Below are 18,326 nucleotides of genomic sequence, written 5' to 3' on the forward strand. Positions count from 1 at the left end.
AATATATGCAGTGTATTATTTGTTGAAACTGTACTTCCGATTTTATTTGAAACTGTCTCATTGCTGTTTATCAATAAAACTTTGAAAAAAAAAAGACATGAAATCAGTCATGAAAAAACAATCATGGAGGAGGACTTCCAGGACCGCTTCAGAAAGTGACAAGAATGATGGGGTGGAATAAGTGTGCTAGAAATGCAGAAGAATATTTTGTGAGGGGTTAAAGACAATGTTACTTTTGATGTAACAAAATGTTTAAATTATATGTTCACATTTTTCAATCACACCTCATATTTCAGAGCAGTAGTGTCACAGTATATCATGTTGCTTGTAGAAAATTTCTTTGAATACTTTAGAGAAAATAAAAGTGAAAAGCATAAATAAAGTCTTAGTATTCATATAAAATAGGATTAACCTTAGGATCCCTGAAAAGGTCTCAGAGAATTGTACAGAATGTACCATAACCCTGGGTATGGTGGCACGTATCAGTAATTCCAGCTAGTTCAGAGGCCAAGGTAGTCAGAAGCTAAGTTTGAGGCCAGCCTCACCAACAGAATGATACTACATCACAATCAATTAACCATTCAATAAGGCTGGGGATGTAGCTCTATGGTAGAGTGCTTGCCTAGCAGTATGTGTGAGGCCTTGTGTCCCCCCACTACTGGAGAAAAACAGAATGGATAAAGAGGTTGAAATACAAGCTGGAGAGAGCCATTAAAAGGCTGTTGTTTCTTAACTTTAGGAGAATCAGATGGCTAGGCAACACTTTGAGGTTTTCAATTCGGTAGGTTTAAATTTGAAGCCAAAACTTACATTTTAACAATTGCCAAGGTGAGTGCTAATGTTGCTTATTTTAGGGCCTCGCTTTGAGAACTATTGGATAAGGCCTTTTCTTCTTCATTTCAGATCTCATTGCCAGATCTACTGAATATAAATTATGTGAGTAAGATTCCCAAGTGATTTATATTCACATTAAAGTTTAAGAAACACCCTCAACAGGAGATGATGAAAAGTGTACAAGCTTCAAAGCTCTTTATATGAGACAAAAACCAAGATTTTGTGTCTGGAGACAGGGAAGTGAGGGGATGTGACAAACCTTCAGGAATCCTTTGGTTTCTTCTCACTCAAGCTATTGAGCAAGTGGTGACTCTACTGGACAAAGAACACAGGAGATGAGCAGATGTGGGAGAATAGAATTTGAATTCAGTATTAAGTTTATTGAGTACATGAAGTTTGGGTTAAGGTTAGCATTAAGGGACTGGGGAGATATCTCAGTGGTCTAAAGTGCCTGCTTAGGCAAGCATGCAGGGACCTGGTTCAATCCCTGGCATCACATGCCATGCCAGCCCCACCCCCAGGGTGGGCTGAGCCAGCCAAAAAAAAAAAACCCAAACACATAAATTCATTAAATGTGTTGTTTTGGGCCAGGGAGATGGCTCAGTGGAATAAGTGCTTCCCTGGCAAGTGCAAGGGGCCTGAGTTCAATCACTGGTTCTGCCAAAACAAAAAAAGAGTTTGAGAAGAATTGGTGTTAAATCTTCTCTAAATTAAAAAAAGAGAGAAAAGTTAGCATTAAGGCTAATATTAGTCTTTTAACCCTCACATTATTGGATTTGGAGGATTAAACAATAATGTCATGGGCTCCTGGTGCTGTGGAGTAGTTTGTATTGCTTAGAAAGGGTTAGGGGTACAACCCATTCAAAACCTCTTGTGTCTCTCAGGAGCTATTCATATTCCCCATTCCCCATTCCTATTCTTCAATAAATTTTCCTACATAACCTTCAAAAAAAGTTTAGGCATATATGCAGGCTTCTTTGTGTGTGTGTGTGTGATTTTGAGACAGGATTTCACTATGAATTTCAGACTGGCTTTGAACTCACTTTATAGTCCAGGCTGGCCTTGAACTCACAGTGATAGTCTTGCCTCAGCCTCCTGAGTGCTGGGATTATAGGCCTGTGCCACCACACACAGCTCAGGATTGTGTTTTTACCTAAATCTGCATTTGTGGTTGATATAAATTAGTAAAAACAAGGGTTCGGTTCTTCTATAGAACCAGTATTTAAAGCTTATCTGCCATCCCTACAGCATTCAAACACAAGAATATGAATTAGAGGCATAGGGTAACTCCTAGAAAACAAGCAAGCACCACTTATCCATAAGTCCAGGTCTGAAGAACACAAGAGGATATTCTAGGTTTCCCAGAACAAAGCAGACAGACCACATGACTGTCAGAGGTGGGCAAATCCTGCGTGGTACCCTCTCAAAATAGGGAGCCAATCTCAACAAATCCTCTTACTGGCTTCCAAAAGTCCCTAGACAGCCCCTCTAAATAATACCTATAATACCTACCTTCGTGCCCAACTAGCCATACCACTGTTCAGACACACTAAAGCAAGCTGCACAGAGTGAGTTCTCTGTGGTATGTAATGAACTAGTTGGATTTCTGTGTGGATGCAAGAGGCATTACACTTTCAACCAATGTTTTTATTTGATCCTCATACCACAGCCAGGTATGGCAGACTTGGTTCTGTGTTAATCTCCACTTTACTGATTAGGAACTAAGTATCAAAGAAGTTAAATGACATGTCCAGAGTGACCAAAATGGTAAGAGGATGAGCTGTAATTGAGACCCAGGTCTCCTAATTCCAAATTGTGTGCTATTTCCACTATAGTAATGGAACATGTTATTGCAGCTGTACATCAGAGAGATCTGCAGGACTTTGGTTCCTTTTTATCCTTTTAGATTTCAATTTCAAGAGCTGACTTGTGTAAAATGTTCAAATAATGGCACCTGATTTCTTCAAATAGCTTCATTCATAATACATTATAGATTATTACTGAAATTTTATTTTAATGGTCATGCAATTAATAATGAGTCACAGCAAAATGTCTGTGGGGTAGAAAAAAATGCTTACCTTGTCACCAAGTGTGTTCATTACCCTCTGTACTCTATATCCAGATCAGTCAATAGTTAATTAATAATGATGTGCTTCCTGAAGTACAAGGTTATAAATTAATTTGATGCTCATATGCAATTTTTTTATAGAAAAAATGAGAGGAAAATGCCTGCCAAGCCCATCTCATTGTAAGAAAATGTATGTAATGATTACAAGCATATAATAAGAATGGTTTGCTTAGCCAAATGTTTGTTCATTTCTGTTAATCAGTATTCATTTGAGCTACTTCCATGCAGTTTGTGGAAGCAGTGCAATCAGTTGAGTAGCGTGGCAGATTTAAATCAGTAATAAAAGCCCTGGGGAAATTAACGAGACAAAACATTAACCACAGACTAAACATTAACATATATTAGCATTTTTATTATACCTGTAGAATTGTTAAGTGGGCATGGTTACTACTATTAAAAAGTTTATGTTGTACATCACATAATTTCAATGTATATTTAAAAACTTTTAAGATTTAATTAGACAAAATTGTACAATGGCATAACAGAGGATTTGAGAGAATGAAGTTCATTATTTTATTTTAACTGGAAACCGTTGGAATTCCCAACTCCAGCCCAAGGTACCTCAAAACAAATGCCACTGTGATATTCATCAAAAGTAGACCACAGGATCAAAGTTTATATTAAAATTGAGGTACTCCTAGAAAAAGTTATATTTTTCTTTCCAGGGTTCTAATGAATCCACCAATGACCAAAGATGAAGTTACTAAATATTTAGCAACATTTCTCAGGAATCACTCTTTGTGATTACAGTAACAAGCTAAGTTGTAGCAGAAAAGTTATTCTATAAGTAAAACTGAAGAAGTTCTCAAGAGAGCTTGCCATCTAGATTGTCTCAGATGAAGCCGGACAGAGGGAAGTTATCCTGATCTCTGAGCCCAGCTGTGTGGCACAGCCAGCATCTCTCTCAAAAATTGTCAGATTTCCAAGGACAGTGTCATGTGTCCATGGCTTTTCTGCTACCATGGACTCAATAAAGAGAACTCTTCTACTTCTGCTACTTCCCACACCCCATTTGCTTGGTTTCCCACCTTTTCCCTCTTTCTTCTGCTTTTATGGGCCATAGACACACCTCTTACATATTTCTTGAGAAAGAAAATGTAAAGTATGTCATTTAGCTGGAACAAAATGAGTCCCTTAGGATTAGTGAAAAGTGGGAGAGAGCCCCAGCTACACATTCTTGTAGTAGCAGCAAGCCACGATTTCCACGTCCAATTCCTTCTAGGCTATTACTGAGAAAGGCTTGAATCTGTTACAGATTTTCAGTCACAGGATTAAACTGGTATTTCAATTTTGAGGAAAATGATAAAGGATACAATTAAGCCAGATATCACACTGGGTTAAAATGTAGGAATTAGAGAAAATTTGGAGCTCATCCAAAAATCTGAATTCAAGAATAAGGGTCCAGGAACGTCATACAGGCAGTAAACAGCAAAGGAAGCCTTTTGGAGAGCTGCTTCTCTCATGGAACTTGACACCCAGTGCTTCAGTGTGGTTGACAATAGACTCTCAGCTCACAGGCAAAGTAGTTGAAATCATTCTGCTATTAGCTTACAGCTATTAGAATTACTTTTTGAAACCTAGGTTAAAATTGGGTGTCATTTTTCTGTTGGTCTTGAATTTTAGCCTTTCTCTACAGTACGTTTTCATGTTTTTCACAATCATCCCTGTGCACTGGGCCACACCCAATACTGGCGTGCCCAGAGTCTATGCAATTGACAGAAACCCATGGCACAGAGAAAAACATCAAAACCAAAAACACAGGCTTTAGAGTCAGACACACCAATGTCCAAGTCCCAACTCTGCCACTTACTAACACTGCAATCTTGCTTAAATTCCTCAACATTTATGAGCTTGTTTCATTATCTCGTCAATGGGATTAATAATATCAATACTTACTCTGTATATGTCATGAGGTGGTTATTGGCAGAAGTCGCTGGAGGGTGGAGAGTAGATGTGGATGTTACTTGTGCAGCAATAGGCTGAAGTAACATATTAAGGTCAAGATGCGAAGAACTGATATTGTTGAGAAACTTACAATATAGGCTGTCTTTTCTTTTCCTTCTTGCGGTACTGGGAATTGAACTTGGGACCTTGCACTTGCTAAGCACGTGCTTATGCCACTAAGCTATCTCGTTAGTTCTTAGGCCATCTTTCTGTAAAGCTCAGCCACCCCCAGTAAAAGAACAAGCCTGCAATTTTGTCACTTCGGAGTACCCAGAACCCATAGCAAATAGGGGGCTTAAAAGGAATATGGTTAGGTCTTTAACGAACGGAGTATTTTCATGTCTTGGCATATCAGTTATGGAGTGCAGGTATGAGCTACATCAAGCCAGAGTTTAAAAAGGCTCAGTAATAACTGGGTTCAGGACACACTACTCCAAAATAGGATACCATAGCATTTGACAAAACAGCAGGTGCAGGAAGGTCACACTAATCTTCCCCTGCCTGTTCTCCCCAGAAGTAGATCATAAAACCTGGCAGACTCTCACCAGAAGTACATCATAAGATATTCATGAGAAGAGTACTTATTGTTTAACTTGAGATATAGAGAAAAATATAAACAAATACGATTTACTGTGTCGACTCCAGTGTAGTGCATCAGATCACAGCACCTTTGTCCAACGTCTTTCACCCTATCCACGTCATCAAAAGTAACATAAAGCTGGGGAGATAGCTTGGGGGCATAAGTGCCTGCCTGGCAGGCACAAGGTCCAGAATTCAATACCTAGTACAAAAAAAAAAAAGGAGGAGAGAATTCAGGGGCTGGTGAGGTAGCTCAGTAGAATAAGTGCTTGCCTGGCAAGCGCAAGGGCAATCTGCAGTTCTGCCAAAAAAAAGTAACTTAAAATATACAGGTTTCCCTGTTTCTTTGGACCTTCATTTATGAAAGTTCTCATGTCACATAAAACTTACATTAAGAATATTTGTATTATTTCTGATTAATCTTTTATTAAAGGTGTTTCCATCATAAACCAAGCAGTGGGTAAAGAAAATGTTTTTCCTCCATTGAGATAGCATATTCCTCTATGAAGGTAATTTTCACCATTTCCCCCCCAAGGGAGCCTAGAATAAATTATGGCACTTCAAATACCATGTCTTCCTCCTTTATATCATGCTAGAATTACAGGTGGAATGAAATTGTGACACCAGGTGAGAACAAAGCAGTACTGGGGCTGTATATGTTAAGTGAAATAAGCCAAGCACAGAAACACAGATACCTGGGGCTGGGGAGATGGCTCAGTAGAATAAGTGCTTCCCTGGCAAGCACAAGGGTCTGAGTTCAATTCCTGTTTCTGCCAAAAAAAAAAGAAAAAAAAAAGAAAGAAACACAGATACCCTATGACCCACTTTGTATAGGGAAGCTAAAAGAGTTAACTCATGCAAGTGGAGAGTACAGTGCTGGTTGTCAGTGACTAGGGAAAGCGCTCAAGGAGGGGAAATATAAGGAAGTTGGCTAACTGGTACAAAAACAGACAAGAGGAGTAAGGCCTACTGCTTTGTAGCACAGTACAGTGACAATAGTTATCAATAATTTGTTATCTATTTCAAAATAGCTTGAAAAGAATTTGTTTCCAACACAAAGAAATGACAAATATTTGCACTGATGGATATGCCATTACCCTCAAGAGCCCAGCAGGATGTTGAAATATCACACTGTAGCCCATGAATATGTACAATTATGTGTCAGTTAAAAAAGAAGTGGAGTTGTAGGTCAGATCTCCTTATAGCCATCTTAGTTGGCTTCACTATACCTTGCTGGTCCCTAGAGGTTTGCTTTCTTAGTGTTTGTACACAGGCAATGCCTCTGGACCCTGATAGCGCTGAGGTTACTAGAGTGGCTTGTTACCGGAATAGAAGCAGAGCCCCTGCCTTCTTAAATTTCAGGGCTTGTAGCACTTCAGGGCACTATTGCTTTCCCTGTCACTGATTATGGCACCTAAGTGAAGGCACCTTTTGATAGAGATACTCACCTAGCCTATAAATTCATTCTAACTAACCATATTTAAAAGTACCACATTCTTGACTAGGTACATTACTCAGTGAAAAGAAATTGAATTGCACTTCTTGTTTAAGAGCCTGAAACTCCTGGCAGGTTACTGATTTCTGAAATGCCACTTGGGAGGCTGGTTGCCTTAGCAAGAGGATTGGAAGAATGAAGACCCAGGTCTCCCAGCACAGCCTCATGTTTCTCAAGTGTGAAGCTGAAAGGACTTCTTTAATGTGAATGCTGCATCTCTTTGTAAATTATGTTTTCTTTTAGTGTCCACTTCTCAAAATAAGCTCATGCTATTCACCTCTAGCTCACACAGCATGGAGGTGAAAGATGTAGGGAGAAGAGTGCAAGGAGGGAGGATACTTTTGACAAACGCTTTGTATAGGAGAAGACTTTGCTTCATGGTAGATTTGTGGAAGAAAAAACAGCCTGTCTGATAAGACGTGGCACATTTCAGATGGGGGAGCGAGGGTACTGGCAGGACACCATTGTCTGGCCCTTACCCCACACAGTGCCTTGGGAAGTCTGCCTGCTAATGCCCCATCGGGTGGCTTGGGAGAAAGGCCAGACTGCAGACAGGCTACAGTCTCATTTGTTCTTAGCCTTCTTACTTTTGCCTCAGCTGCACCCCTTTGCACTAGGCTGGAGTGGTGACGATGGGACAAATACTTTAAAAGTCTTGCTGCAGCCCAATTATTATTCAGTGTTATAAAGGGCTGACTTTCAATGGGAAGGGTGATTTCACAGTGGTGGGTTCCAAGTAGACACGTTACTGTGAAAGATATATGGAAGATCTTATTTTGATGCTGCTTTTGGGACAGCTGTAGGTGAAGGGATGTGTCCTGTGTACCTGAATATGCTAACAGTACTTCAGTCCACGTGAAAGAAACTCTCACACTGATTATACTCATGGAATAATAAACAGATATTTCTGAGGCAAAAACAAAGACTTCATTTTTATTTTTATTTTATTTTATTGTATTTTAGGGGAGGGTCTATAGGGTGTTGAGGGTCTCACTACTAGATCGGACTCTAGTGATCTGCCTATTTATAGACTCCCAAGAGCAGGGATTACAGGCGCGTGCCACCACGCCCAGTCTCAGTTGCCATTTCAGCATGTCTTGGGTGTAGGGCTGGCACAGCAGGCCTGGTGATTGAACCCCCGGCCCCTGTGCCTGCTTACAGGTACTTTAATTTGCTAAGCTATTTGGCCGGCCTTAAAAGACTTTATTTTCTTGAAATTTCACCTGCAGTTGAGCATGTACAAAAAGTAAATGTAAGTATATATATAATAAACATGTGTATGTCCATACACCTAATTTTATAGGGCACAGTCTGCCCTCAGTTGTTTGTATCTGCATTTTATACTTTGAAAATGATTAGAACTTAATTGTGCAGTCCAGCTGGCAGCCCCTGGACCCACCAGGGAAGACATAATCAGAGAATACGGACTCTTTATTGAGGTTAAGATTATCCTAAGTCAAATAGCATTACATAAGAGCATAGGAAAAATTCAGTATCATACATTCCAAGCGCAGATGGCATATTTTTGAGTGTCTGCAACTCATTTTGTTCTCATTAGGATAAATTATTGAAACTAGCTGGTCTAAGTATCAGATGATAGGTACTGTCTTTCATAAGTGGGAGTGATCCTGCTGCTGATTCTAGTGTTTTTCTAATTGCATAATTTATTTAAACCAGGCACAGACTTATTATCTCAGCTACTAGGGAGGCTGAGGTAGGAGAATCTTAAATTCAAGGCCAGCCTGGGCAATTTAGCAAGACCCTATCTCAGAACAACAATAACAACAAAAAGCATTTATATGCAAAGCCTTCCAAATCAAACTGAATGCCATTTATACCATTATATAAAGAGAGGTATCTTAGTGAATGTGATCAGGCTCATTTTGAGAAATCCAGAGGCTGAAATTACCACACAGAGCCCATGGCTTATCATTATCGTGGTCTACTGGACCTGATAATAGGAGACACCTTTAAGTCACTTCAATTAATTGGCCCCTAACAGGGTTTGAATGATGTGAAGGTGCAAAAATGAAAAAGCAGAGCCCGTCTCCCTACAAGATACTTCTAATATTTTCTGAAATTTTAAACTCTCTATGTTAAACTTGGCTGTGTTGGCTGGCTGTTTTTGAGGACTAAGAAGGCTTTTTTTCCAAAGTGGAATGTAAGTATGTGGAAATCAAGTACCATTTTGCAGGAAGCCAATGTTGCAAAAGATTTTCAGTCAAACTAATGGGCTCAGTGGCAGGCAAGTGACCGCACTGCCACTTTGTCTTGGGCCAGTATCTTATCCTCTTTGAGCCTCAACTTCCTCATCTACAAAAGGGGATGATAATATTTGACATAGTTTCTGGCATGGAGGAGACATAGGAGAAAGTTAATTTTCATATCTTTATTTGGAAGTTCACTTAGGTTTATATCTGAAAGTGAGACAATAAATCTACAGATAACTTAGCAAAGAAAATCAGAATGAAGCTAGGCAAGAGAGCTAATGTAATTTTTAAAGGAATCATTTCTACATGTGTATTTAAAGGGCAAGCTTTAGAAGGAGGTATTCAATGAAATTTTTGAGTGAATGAGTTAATGAGTGATAAAAATTGGTAGAAAAGGAGTGGAGTGGTGAGGAAAGGAGGCTGGCTGGCTGGCTTGAGCACCAGTATTCTTTAATACCCTCAGTCCAGTGAGAGTAATATGGGGCTGGGGAGATAGGGCAGTAGAATAAGTGCTTGCCTGGCAAGCTCAAGGACCTGAGTTCAATCCTGGGTTCTGCAAAAAAAAAAAGTGATATGTGGTTCACAGCTGATGAAACTAGCTATTGGTAGTCTTGACTTCTTCCCTTGTGTGGCTAGGAGACCCAGAGGAATAACCATGTTGACATTTCTTAGAATACACTAGCTCAAGGCTTCTTAGAAAATTTTCTTAAGAATCAGGAGCCCAGGGCCAGGCAGATAGCTCAGTAGAATAAGCACTTCCTTGGCAAGTGCAAGGGCCTAAGTTCAATCGCTGATTCTGCAAAAAAAAAAAAAAAATCAGGAGCCCTCTTTGCACCAAAGGCTGCTTTTTCTTCTAACAGGCGACTTGACATACAGTACTGCTCACATATCCCAAGTCCTGTAAAAGTTCCTCCTTAACTTTGCAATTTTCTTTTGTGAAATTCTTCATGCAGATATAAACAGCAGGTACCTTGAAATGGTATGGGATCTGTGTAGCGGGTCCTCTCAAAATGTACACTTCACTATCATTAAAAGGTATTTTTTTACTTTAGTAAATCTGAGTAGACTGTGCTCCACCAGTGGTTATTTGCTTTAAAACCTTATCATCTCTTTTGACTGTAGCAATAGCTTTGTTTTGTTCTTTAAAGGAAAATTGGGGGAAGGAATTGAAAAATGAAGTGCCTTATCAGAATTTGCTTCTGCTATCATGTCTGTGAAAGTACCATATAATTATATTTTACTTTTTTTTCAGATTGGCAAGTTATGTGCTCATTCTCAGCAACGCCAGTATAGATCTGCTTATTATCCTGAAGATCTGTTTATTGACAAGAAAGTATTAAAAGTCGCTCATGTAGAACATGAAGAAACTTTATCTAGCCGAAGAAGGTAAGAGGGATTTGTTCTGTATTTCAGCATACAGTTAGAAATTGTTGGGGGTCTGGGGAGATGGCTCAGTGGAATAAGGTGCTTCCCTGGCAAGTGCAAGGGTCTGAGTTCAATCACCAGTTCCACAAAAAAATTGTGTTTTAAGGTCAGAAACTATTGGAACAAGTTTCATAAGAATGCATTAATTTAATCATTCAAGTAGAGTACGTAATTAAATGCTATCATCTGACCATGTATGAACAAAGATACTGTTTTATATTCAAGTCACATTTAAATGTAAACCTTCTATATTTAAATAGCTAGTACAGCAACACAGGGTAGTATGGGGTTTCCTATTCATGATCCTTACCTTGTTAAACAACATATTTTCTGCTTACAATTAGGTCTCACAATTTCATGGCTCGGTCTGTGGCATATCCCATTACTAACTTGAGTCAGGGTTAAGTTCTGTAGAAAGAAGCTAGCAGGAGACACTCGAGGTTCATACACTTGTAAGCACTGCACACTTTATACACTCATTTAAATGATAGAAGATCTGGTTCATAATTCATAAAACAATAGTCAAGGGAGAAAAACACAAGCTTTATTCCCTTTATTGTTATATCCCTATACAAGTTTCTTCCAACCCTATTCTAATTTGTTGGTTATTATAAGAGGGTCGAAGTCAAATAGAAAGCCAAAAGTAACTCTAGGAGAATTACCTTACTTAAAAGGGTTGCATTTATAACCAGTCCAGGCTCAAGAAGAGCCAGGTCTGAATTCTTCTTCCTGTTAAAGTTGAGGAGGTTGGGAGATTGGTCTATAGGTAGAAAATTAACAGATGAATTAAGTGACACATCAGATTTGGACTAAGTCATTCTATTCCTCTTGATTTACGATAGAAGGTTTTGAAATGATTTTCAGTCCTATGTGGTACAATTTAGGATGAGAGAAAGCAGTAATGCTGTGTAACAGAGAATCCTACAAGGAAAAATTCTAGAAAGTCTTCTTTTCTTTTGATGACTTGTAACCTAACGGATTTTTAGATTCCCAACAGCAGTGCTTTTAAAGTGTGAATTAAGGACTGCTTGGAGTCCCAGACACCCTTTCAGGCTGTTTGTGTGATCTTCTTTTTGCTGTGTGAAGCTAGAGTTTGTTCATATACATCAAGCAAAACCACATATTCCAACAGATAAAATGTAGAAGTCAGTAGGACAACCTGTCTCCTGTCAAGCCAGAGAGGAAAAACATTCTGCAAAAATGAAAACAGTGTTACATTTCTCTTTTTTTGATAAAAATGTTATCCATATTAACATGTAATGGGTCTATAATTTGTATTTTTAAACTAAAAATGGATGTTAAAATTTCTTATGTTTTAATTTCTAAAACAGTAAATATTGATAAATATGTACACATAAACTAAAGCTCTGGGGGGGTCCACAATAAATTTGAAGAGCGGAAAAGGATTTACTCATTATCTGTTGCTACATAACAATTATCCCAGTTACCCCAACAAATAAGTATTATCTCACAATTTTGTGTCCATCATAAATAAGAGAATAGCTTTCGATGGTAGTTCTCAGCAGTATAATGAAATTTCGTATTTCATTCAAAATATTACCTAGGACTATAGTCTTTTTTTTTTTTGCTTTTGTTTTGTTTGGTTTTGTTGTGTTATATTGTGCTGGAAATTGTGCCCAGAGCTTCACTGATGCTGGGAAAGCATTCAACCACTGAGCTACATTCCTAGCTCAGGACTTCAATTTTGACTGAGGCTAGAAATTCCACTTCCAAAGTGGCTCGCTTAGATAGTTAGCAAGTTAGAGCTCCTGTTGGAAGGAAGCCTCAATTCCCCACCACACAGACCTCACAAATCGCCTCATAGCATGAGAGTTGGCTTCCATAGAATAAGTGATCTGTGTAAGACAGCAAAGAGGAAGTTGCGATATCTTTAATGACCTAGTGTTGGAAATGGCACGCCATCAATTTTGGCATTAATATACATGGAAAACACACATTGCCATTAAGCTCCCTCAAAATATTTCCCCTCATTTCAAACACACTTATCCCATCGTTCTTGCCACTTCTTGAAGCAGTTCTGAAAGTCCCATCTCATAAGTGTCTTTATGAGGTGTTAATTCTAATACATACTTAAGGGAGAGGGGAGTTAAGGTGTACCTTTTTTTCCCATAATTTTATTGAGAAACAAATAGCAATGAGACAGTTTCAAACTAAATTGGTAGGACAGTTTCAATAATTAACACATTGCATACATTCTTCCTAGTGGTTAATTGCTGTACAAGATGTGGACTTGATATCCTATTTACAAACACCATTAGAACAAATCTCTCTATTCATTAAGAGAATATAACTATATAATCTATCCTAACCACTTTGAATACACAGATACCAAATGGACATTCATCTGTATACCCTTTTTTTGTTAAGTTCCATCATTTAAATATTATAGGTGTGTAAACTCAGCAAAATATTCTAAAAGAGTTCAGTAGTCCATAATAGTATTGGGAGTACCAGCATGGTTTTAAAATGTATCCACAAATTCCTGGGTATTTTTCTGTTCAAGAGGTACACCTTGAAGGAATATTGTGGGACTGTCCTGCTTCAAGGTGTACCTCTTGAACAGACAAATACCCAGGAATTTGTGGATGCATTTTAAAACCATGCCAGTACTCCTGATATTAAAAAAAAATGTTTGAGAACCGTTTTTCTGTATCTTAAGGGTTCTTTGGGAGTTTTTAAAAATCTCTCTGGGAAGAAATAATTAAAGCATACATCAAGGCTCTGTTTAGCTTCTGCCTGACTCTACCCATTTTCCTCCATTGCTTTTACACTTGGCTTGAATCACCTGAGGAATTCATCTGAGTCCCTGTAAGGCATTGATCTTGAAGTAGTGGATTACCTCAATATGGGACTGACATGAAGAGTGTGTGTGTGTGTGTGTGTGTGTGTGTGTGTGTGTGTTGTGGTCAAAATATACAGTGAATATTTAAATTTAAAATATGTATTACAGTAAAAGACATATTGCCATTAACGCCCCTCAAAATACTCACCATGACTTCAGACACACTTATCCCTTCATACTGTCCACTTTCTGCAGCAGCTCTAGAAGTCGTCTTCAGTGAGTGTCTCGACAAGATGGGATTTTAAAAAGTGCTCTCCAACAGACAGGCAGGCTTGTAAAAACATTGCAGTGCGTCTTTATCCACCTATTCACCAGATCTGCCTCTGTGGCACTTCTGGCTCTTTCTCAAAGTCAAAGTGACCACGAAAGGTAAATGTTTTGAATCAAGTCAGGACATGGAGGCAGCCATGACAGCACAACGAAAGCTGTTCATAGAGGATACTTCCAGAACTGTTTTCAGAATGTGGTTAGAATGATGGGTTGGTGAGGCTAGAATTGAGGGGGTATTTTGAGATGTCTTTTACTTTAATAAATCATTTTAACTTAATCACACATCATGCCTGGCAAGTGCAAGGTCCTGAGTTCAATCACACACACAAAAATCATGTCTTTATTCGACAGAAATTTATTAAACTTTTATTAGTGCTATAATGCATGCAGAGTAATGAAAATGCTGAGATAAAGCCCATTCTCTCCAGGTCAGTCTAACGAGGAAATAGACTTAATTACAAATAATGCCAAAATAGTTGTATCAGTGCCAAAGGAAGAAAATGTCCGGAAGACACAGGCATCCTAAATTGAAAGACAGCAGTTTTTCTGCCCAGGAGAATTATTGCAGTGGCTTCGTGAAGGAAGTGGTATATGAATTTGTAACGGAATGGCAAGTGGAGCTTTTTAAAAAATAAACACACCAACCCAGTCTTATTTTGAAATTATCCTGTCAACATGTACACTTTCTGTATTATCACTTATAGCTTAAAATAAAAATATATAAAAAATTCTAAAGGAAAGAAATTAGCCTGTCAACTTAGACATGTTTATAAGCAAGAGGTTTATTGAGGCCCTCCTACCATGGCTTTTATCTTAGGCTCTGTGGAATTTAATCCTTTTCACCATACCAAATAAGAATTGATAAAAGAGTTTCTGTCTGGGCACCCAGGAACTGTTCTTGTTTAGATTCATTTTTGAACCTATAGCTGACCACCAAGTAAATGAAAAGATAGCAAGAGAAATTGACAAAACCTGTAGGCTTCAATAAGTGGCAGTTGGGTTTTGGGATCTTGAGCTTGCCCCATGATGTTTCTCATCAATATTTTGCAAACTGAAGCATTCAAGTGTGGGACCCTGGGACCAAGCATTTCTTTCAGAATTCTCTGGCCAAAGCAAGCAAAACAACAGGAGCATATCTGACTTCATTTAACTCCTTCATTCACTGTAAATCCTTAGGGAGAGGGGCCAGGTGGGAGTTAAGATGATCTCTCACTAAATGTACTGCCCCCTACTTTCTGCCATTATTAGAAGGGGTTGCTTCGACAGCATGCTAGTACTTCTATCAATTTCTCAGTATGTTCTGCATAGCACTTCACACTGTGCGGAAAGATGTGCGTACGCCTCCAGCATCCCCCACACTGACGCCCACGTTCCATCCTAGTGGTTGAAAATATGATAATGGGAAAAAAACCCTATTGTAACATTCAGTCTGTGAAAATTGTAAGCTCTCTGAATCAGATTGTGAGTGGAAAAACCCTTTGCTTTATTAAAATATAACACACAAAGAAATGCAGGATTCCTTTGGTAGCACTCAGAACTCATCTGTTTGTTTTGTCTGCCCCCAACTGGGTAGTTTGCAACACACAAGTAATCTTACAGATAGCTTTGTTCAATTTAAAGGCAATTTTATACTCAACTGGTGGTCTATGTAAGTGACCCAGGGTTACCTTAAGGGGTCACTACTGAAAATATCTGTCATCAGATTTATAGCGGGGAGGGCTCAACAAGATGCACAGGTAGTATAATCAAAAGAGACTCACTCAGCTTCAGAGCTCCTTGCTTGTCCAATATTTTCAGCACACTCAGTTGTCACCCTCTCTCTCCTTTACTTTCCCATCTCCTTCATCATCTCTCATGTGATGCTATTTAACCTTGTCATTTTTGTGTCCCAAACACTGTTTTGTAGAATACATAAATAATACATTTCCATTTTTCCAAACCCCAAATCTTTGTTAATTGTCCATCCCGCTTTTGCATGCTAAGCATCTGGCTCAACTGGCACTTGTGAGAAAGTCACAGCCCCCCCACTGCTGTGAAATTACATGAATGCTTTCCATCCCTCTGCTTCCTGCACCTCCCCTTTTTCTCCCTCCCCTCTAACTTGGCCTAAAAGGGTTTTGGATTAGGTGACCCTCGCAACTAACCTAAAAGAGAAAATAACAAAAGCTTAGCCCAGTTCCCTGTTTCAAAATCCATACTTACACTTCCTGTCAGGCCCCTGGTTTAGGTAGGTTAGGGGAGGTTTAGGTACGCAACTTTGTAAGCTCACTGTCCTCTTTCATCCTCTGAACAAAACAGCAAAGTACATCCTGAGTGAATCACCGAGTTTCAGGGCGCGTATAAGTCATTCTGCCCTAAATAGGACTCTACTTCTTTCAACATCTATCAACACTGTAAGTCCAGGGTTGTGTAAAGGTTAGGCTGTGATGAGCAGAGGAGCTCCTAGTCTGTGTAGGAAGATAGACACACAAACAAACAATTTCACACAACGGGGTGATTACCAAGCCATCTATATACAAAAGAATAGTAATAACATCCCCAATAAGGAGGTTAGCAACTCTGCTGGGAGAGTCAGGAAAGGCTACTTAGCAAAGGTTAATGTTTAAGCTCAGCTCTGAGGATGAGGAAAAAGAAGGTGTTCCAGCAAAGGAAACAGAATGAGAAAAAGTATACTAGTCCCCAAAATAGTACAAATTTCTAGTTTAGAACTAAAAGTGTCAAAAGCTCCTTCCAGTAGAATTAGGTATGATCTTGCATCATTTCAGTTTCAGTCGTTTTAGTTAATGTACTTTTCTGTGTTTTCAATAAATAATGAGCTCATATTACTTTACATGAAGAAAAAAAGATTCTTAATAATAATTTTTTTAAAAGTTCAGGGTCTGCAGTGGGGGATGAAAGACTATTTTTACTTGCAGTGGTTTCCAATTAGCACTGCTTTGATGCCTGCCCAAGCAAATCACTGCAAAAAAGCAAAGGCCGGTCCCTTCCCCCCACAGCCAAAGCAGGGGAGGTCCCTCCCCAAGATGATGGAAGCCCTCCAGGGAAGATTGGGAACACTCAGCTACAATATTTCAAAAGGGCTCACACATGCATAGGAACCCTAGCCTTTAGTTCCACATTGAATGCGCTGAATGGAAGCTTCGTTACAGGCACTCTTTCTACTTGGCAGACTGCTGTAAGCAAATTTTGGATTTGTTCTCACTGAGAGCCCTAGGCTCCCCTGTTTATGTGCCAGTGCTATATTTGACATGTATGTTTTTAGAATAAAGTAAAATTTGGAATCAAAGGGTATTTCCTTCAATAAATTGTGTTCCCATCCCAAGCCACTGATTATGCAAACTTTCTAAGGACTATTGAACAGGCTGCAATAGTTCATGGATGGAGGATTTTTGTTGTGTGTCAGTGGCTATTAGCACAAAGAAAAAGTCTGGACTGAGTTATACGTGAGTAACTAATACATCACTGAATTTATTTTCAGGCATCTTTCTTTAAAGAGATAAGTAGAAATTTCAACTCACCTCCCTTTACATTATGAACAAGGGAATATCAAGCTTTATTTAAGAAAAATTAAAAATAAAATGCACACTCAATTTCCATGCTGGAACAAGTTTAGTAAGGAATGACAGGAAGAGACAAAACAGGAGAAATGACAGAGGCACAGTTGACTCAGTAGGGGGTAAACTACTCTTGTCACACTCTGCAGCCATGGTGTCAGAAGACATTATCACCTGTTGTCACTGTACTTTGGAATGTTTATTGACTCTCTAGCAGTTTAGAAAGTATTTTTCTACCTTCCAAAACAGTACATCTGGATTGATTTTGGAGAGTCAAAAATTTCTTTGGGAAATCAAAGTTTATTTTCCCCCAGTAATGCAGAAAATCTTGCATGAAGGGACGGCCTGCACTGTAACAAGGTCCTTTGGGACTCTGAGGTCTTGGACTATTCACTAGCTGTGCTAGCTCCTTTGTTTTCCAAAGGAAGGTACTACTTTGTACTGCCAGGCCTGGGAATTACTTGAGAATCTCTCCACTTCCCTCCCTCCCTCCAGACTGAGAATCTAACCTAGGCCTTTCTGCAAGCTAGATAAGCCCTCCAACACTATGTCATGACCCCTTCCCCTACCTATCTCATTATTGTGAGATTCATTTCTAATCAAATGTCTTAATTCTAGGTAGCTTAGGGGGCCAGGGAGATGGCTCAGTAGAATAAGCACTTACCTGGCAAGCACAAGGTCCTGAGTTCAATCCCTCGTACCACCAAAAAAGAAAAAAATTCTAGGTGGCTTATAATGAAGATAACATACACTGAGAAGCAGAGAGAACTCAGTGAACACATCTTTCAAGTAAATGATTCTGAAAGGGCCAGCCAGATATCCCAGTGGATTAAAGCACCTGGTTAGGCAGACACAGGGGCCAGGGGTTTGATCCCTAGCCTGCTGTGCCAGCCCTGCACTCGGGGTGCCCTGAGAGGGCAACTGAGACTGGGTGTGGTGGTGTGCACCTATAATCCCTTCAGAGGCTGAAAACAGGAGAATCACTGTGAGTCTGATCTGTGTAGTGAGACCCTGTACTAAATAC

General features: G+C 39.2%; 1 protein-coding gene across 1 annotated transcript in view; it reads left to right on the forward strand.

The window, feature by feature from the left end:
* The window catches only part of Gpc3 (glypican 3), a 515,396-nt gene that overhangs the window by 340,395 nt on the left and 156,675 nt on the right, over nucleotides 1–18,326 (forward strand). Inside the window, exon 4 of the mRNA XM_004634481.1 lies at nucleotides 10,443–10,576. Within this exon, the coding sequence (XP_004634538.1) occupies nucleotides 10,443–10,576 (134 nt within the window). The remainder of the gene's footprint in view (nucleotides 1–10,442; nucleotides 10,577–18,326) is intronic.

The sequence above is a fragment of the Octodon degus genome, unplaced genomic scaffold (genome assembly GCF_000260255.1).
Source record: "Octodon degus isolate 3935 unplaced genomic scaffold, OctDeg1.0 scaffold00063, whole genome shotgun sequence".
Lineage (NCBI taxonomy): Eukaryota > Metazoa > Chordata > Mammalia > Rodentia > Octodontidae > Octodon > Octodon degus.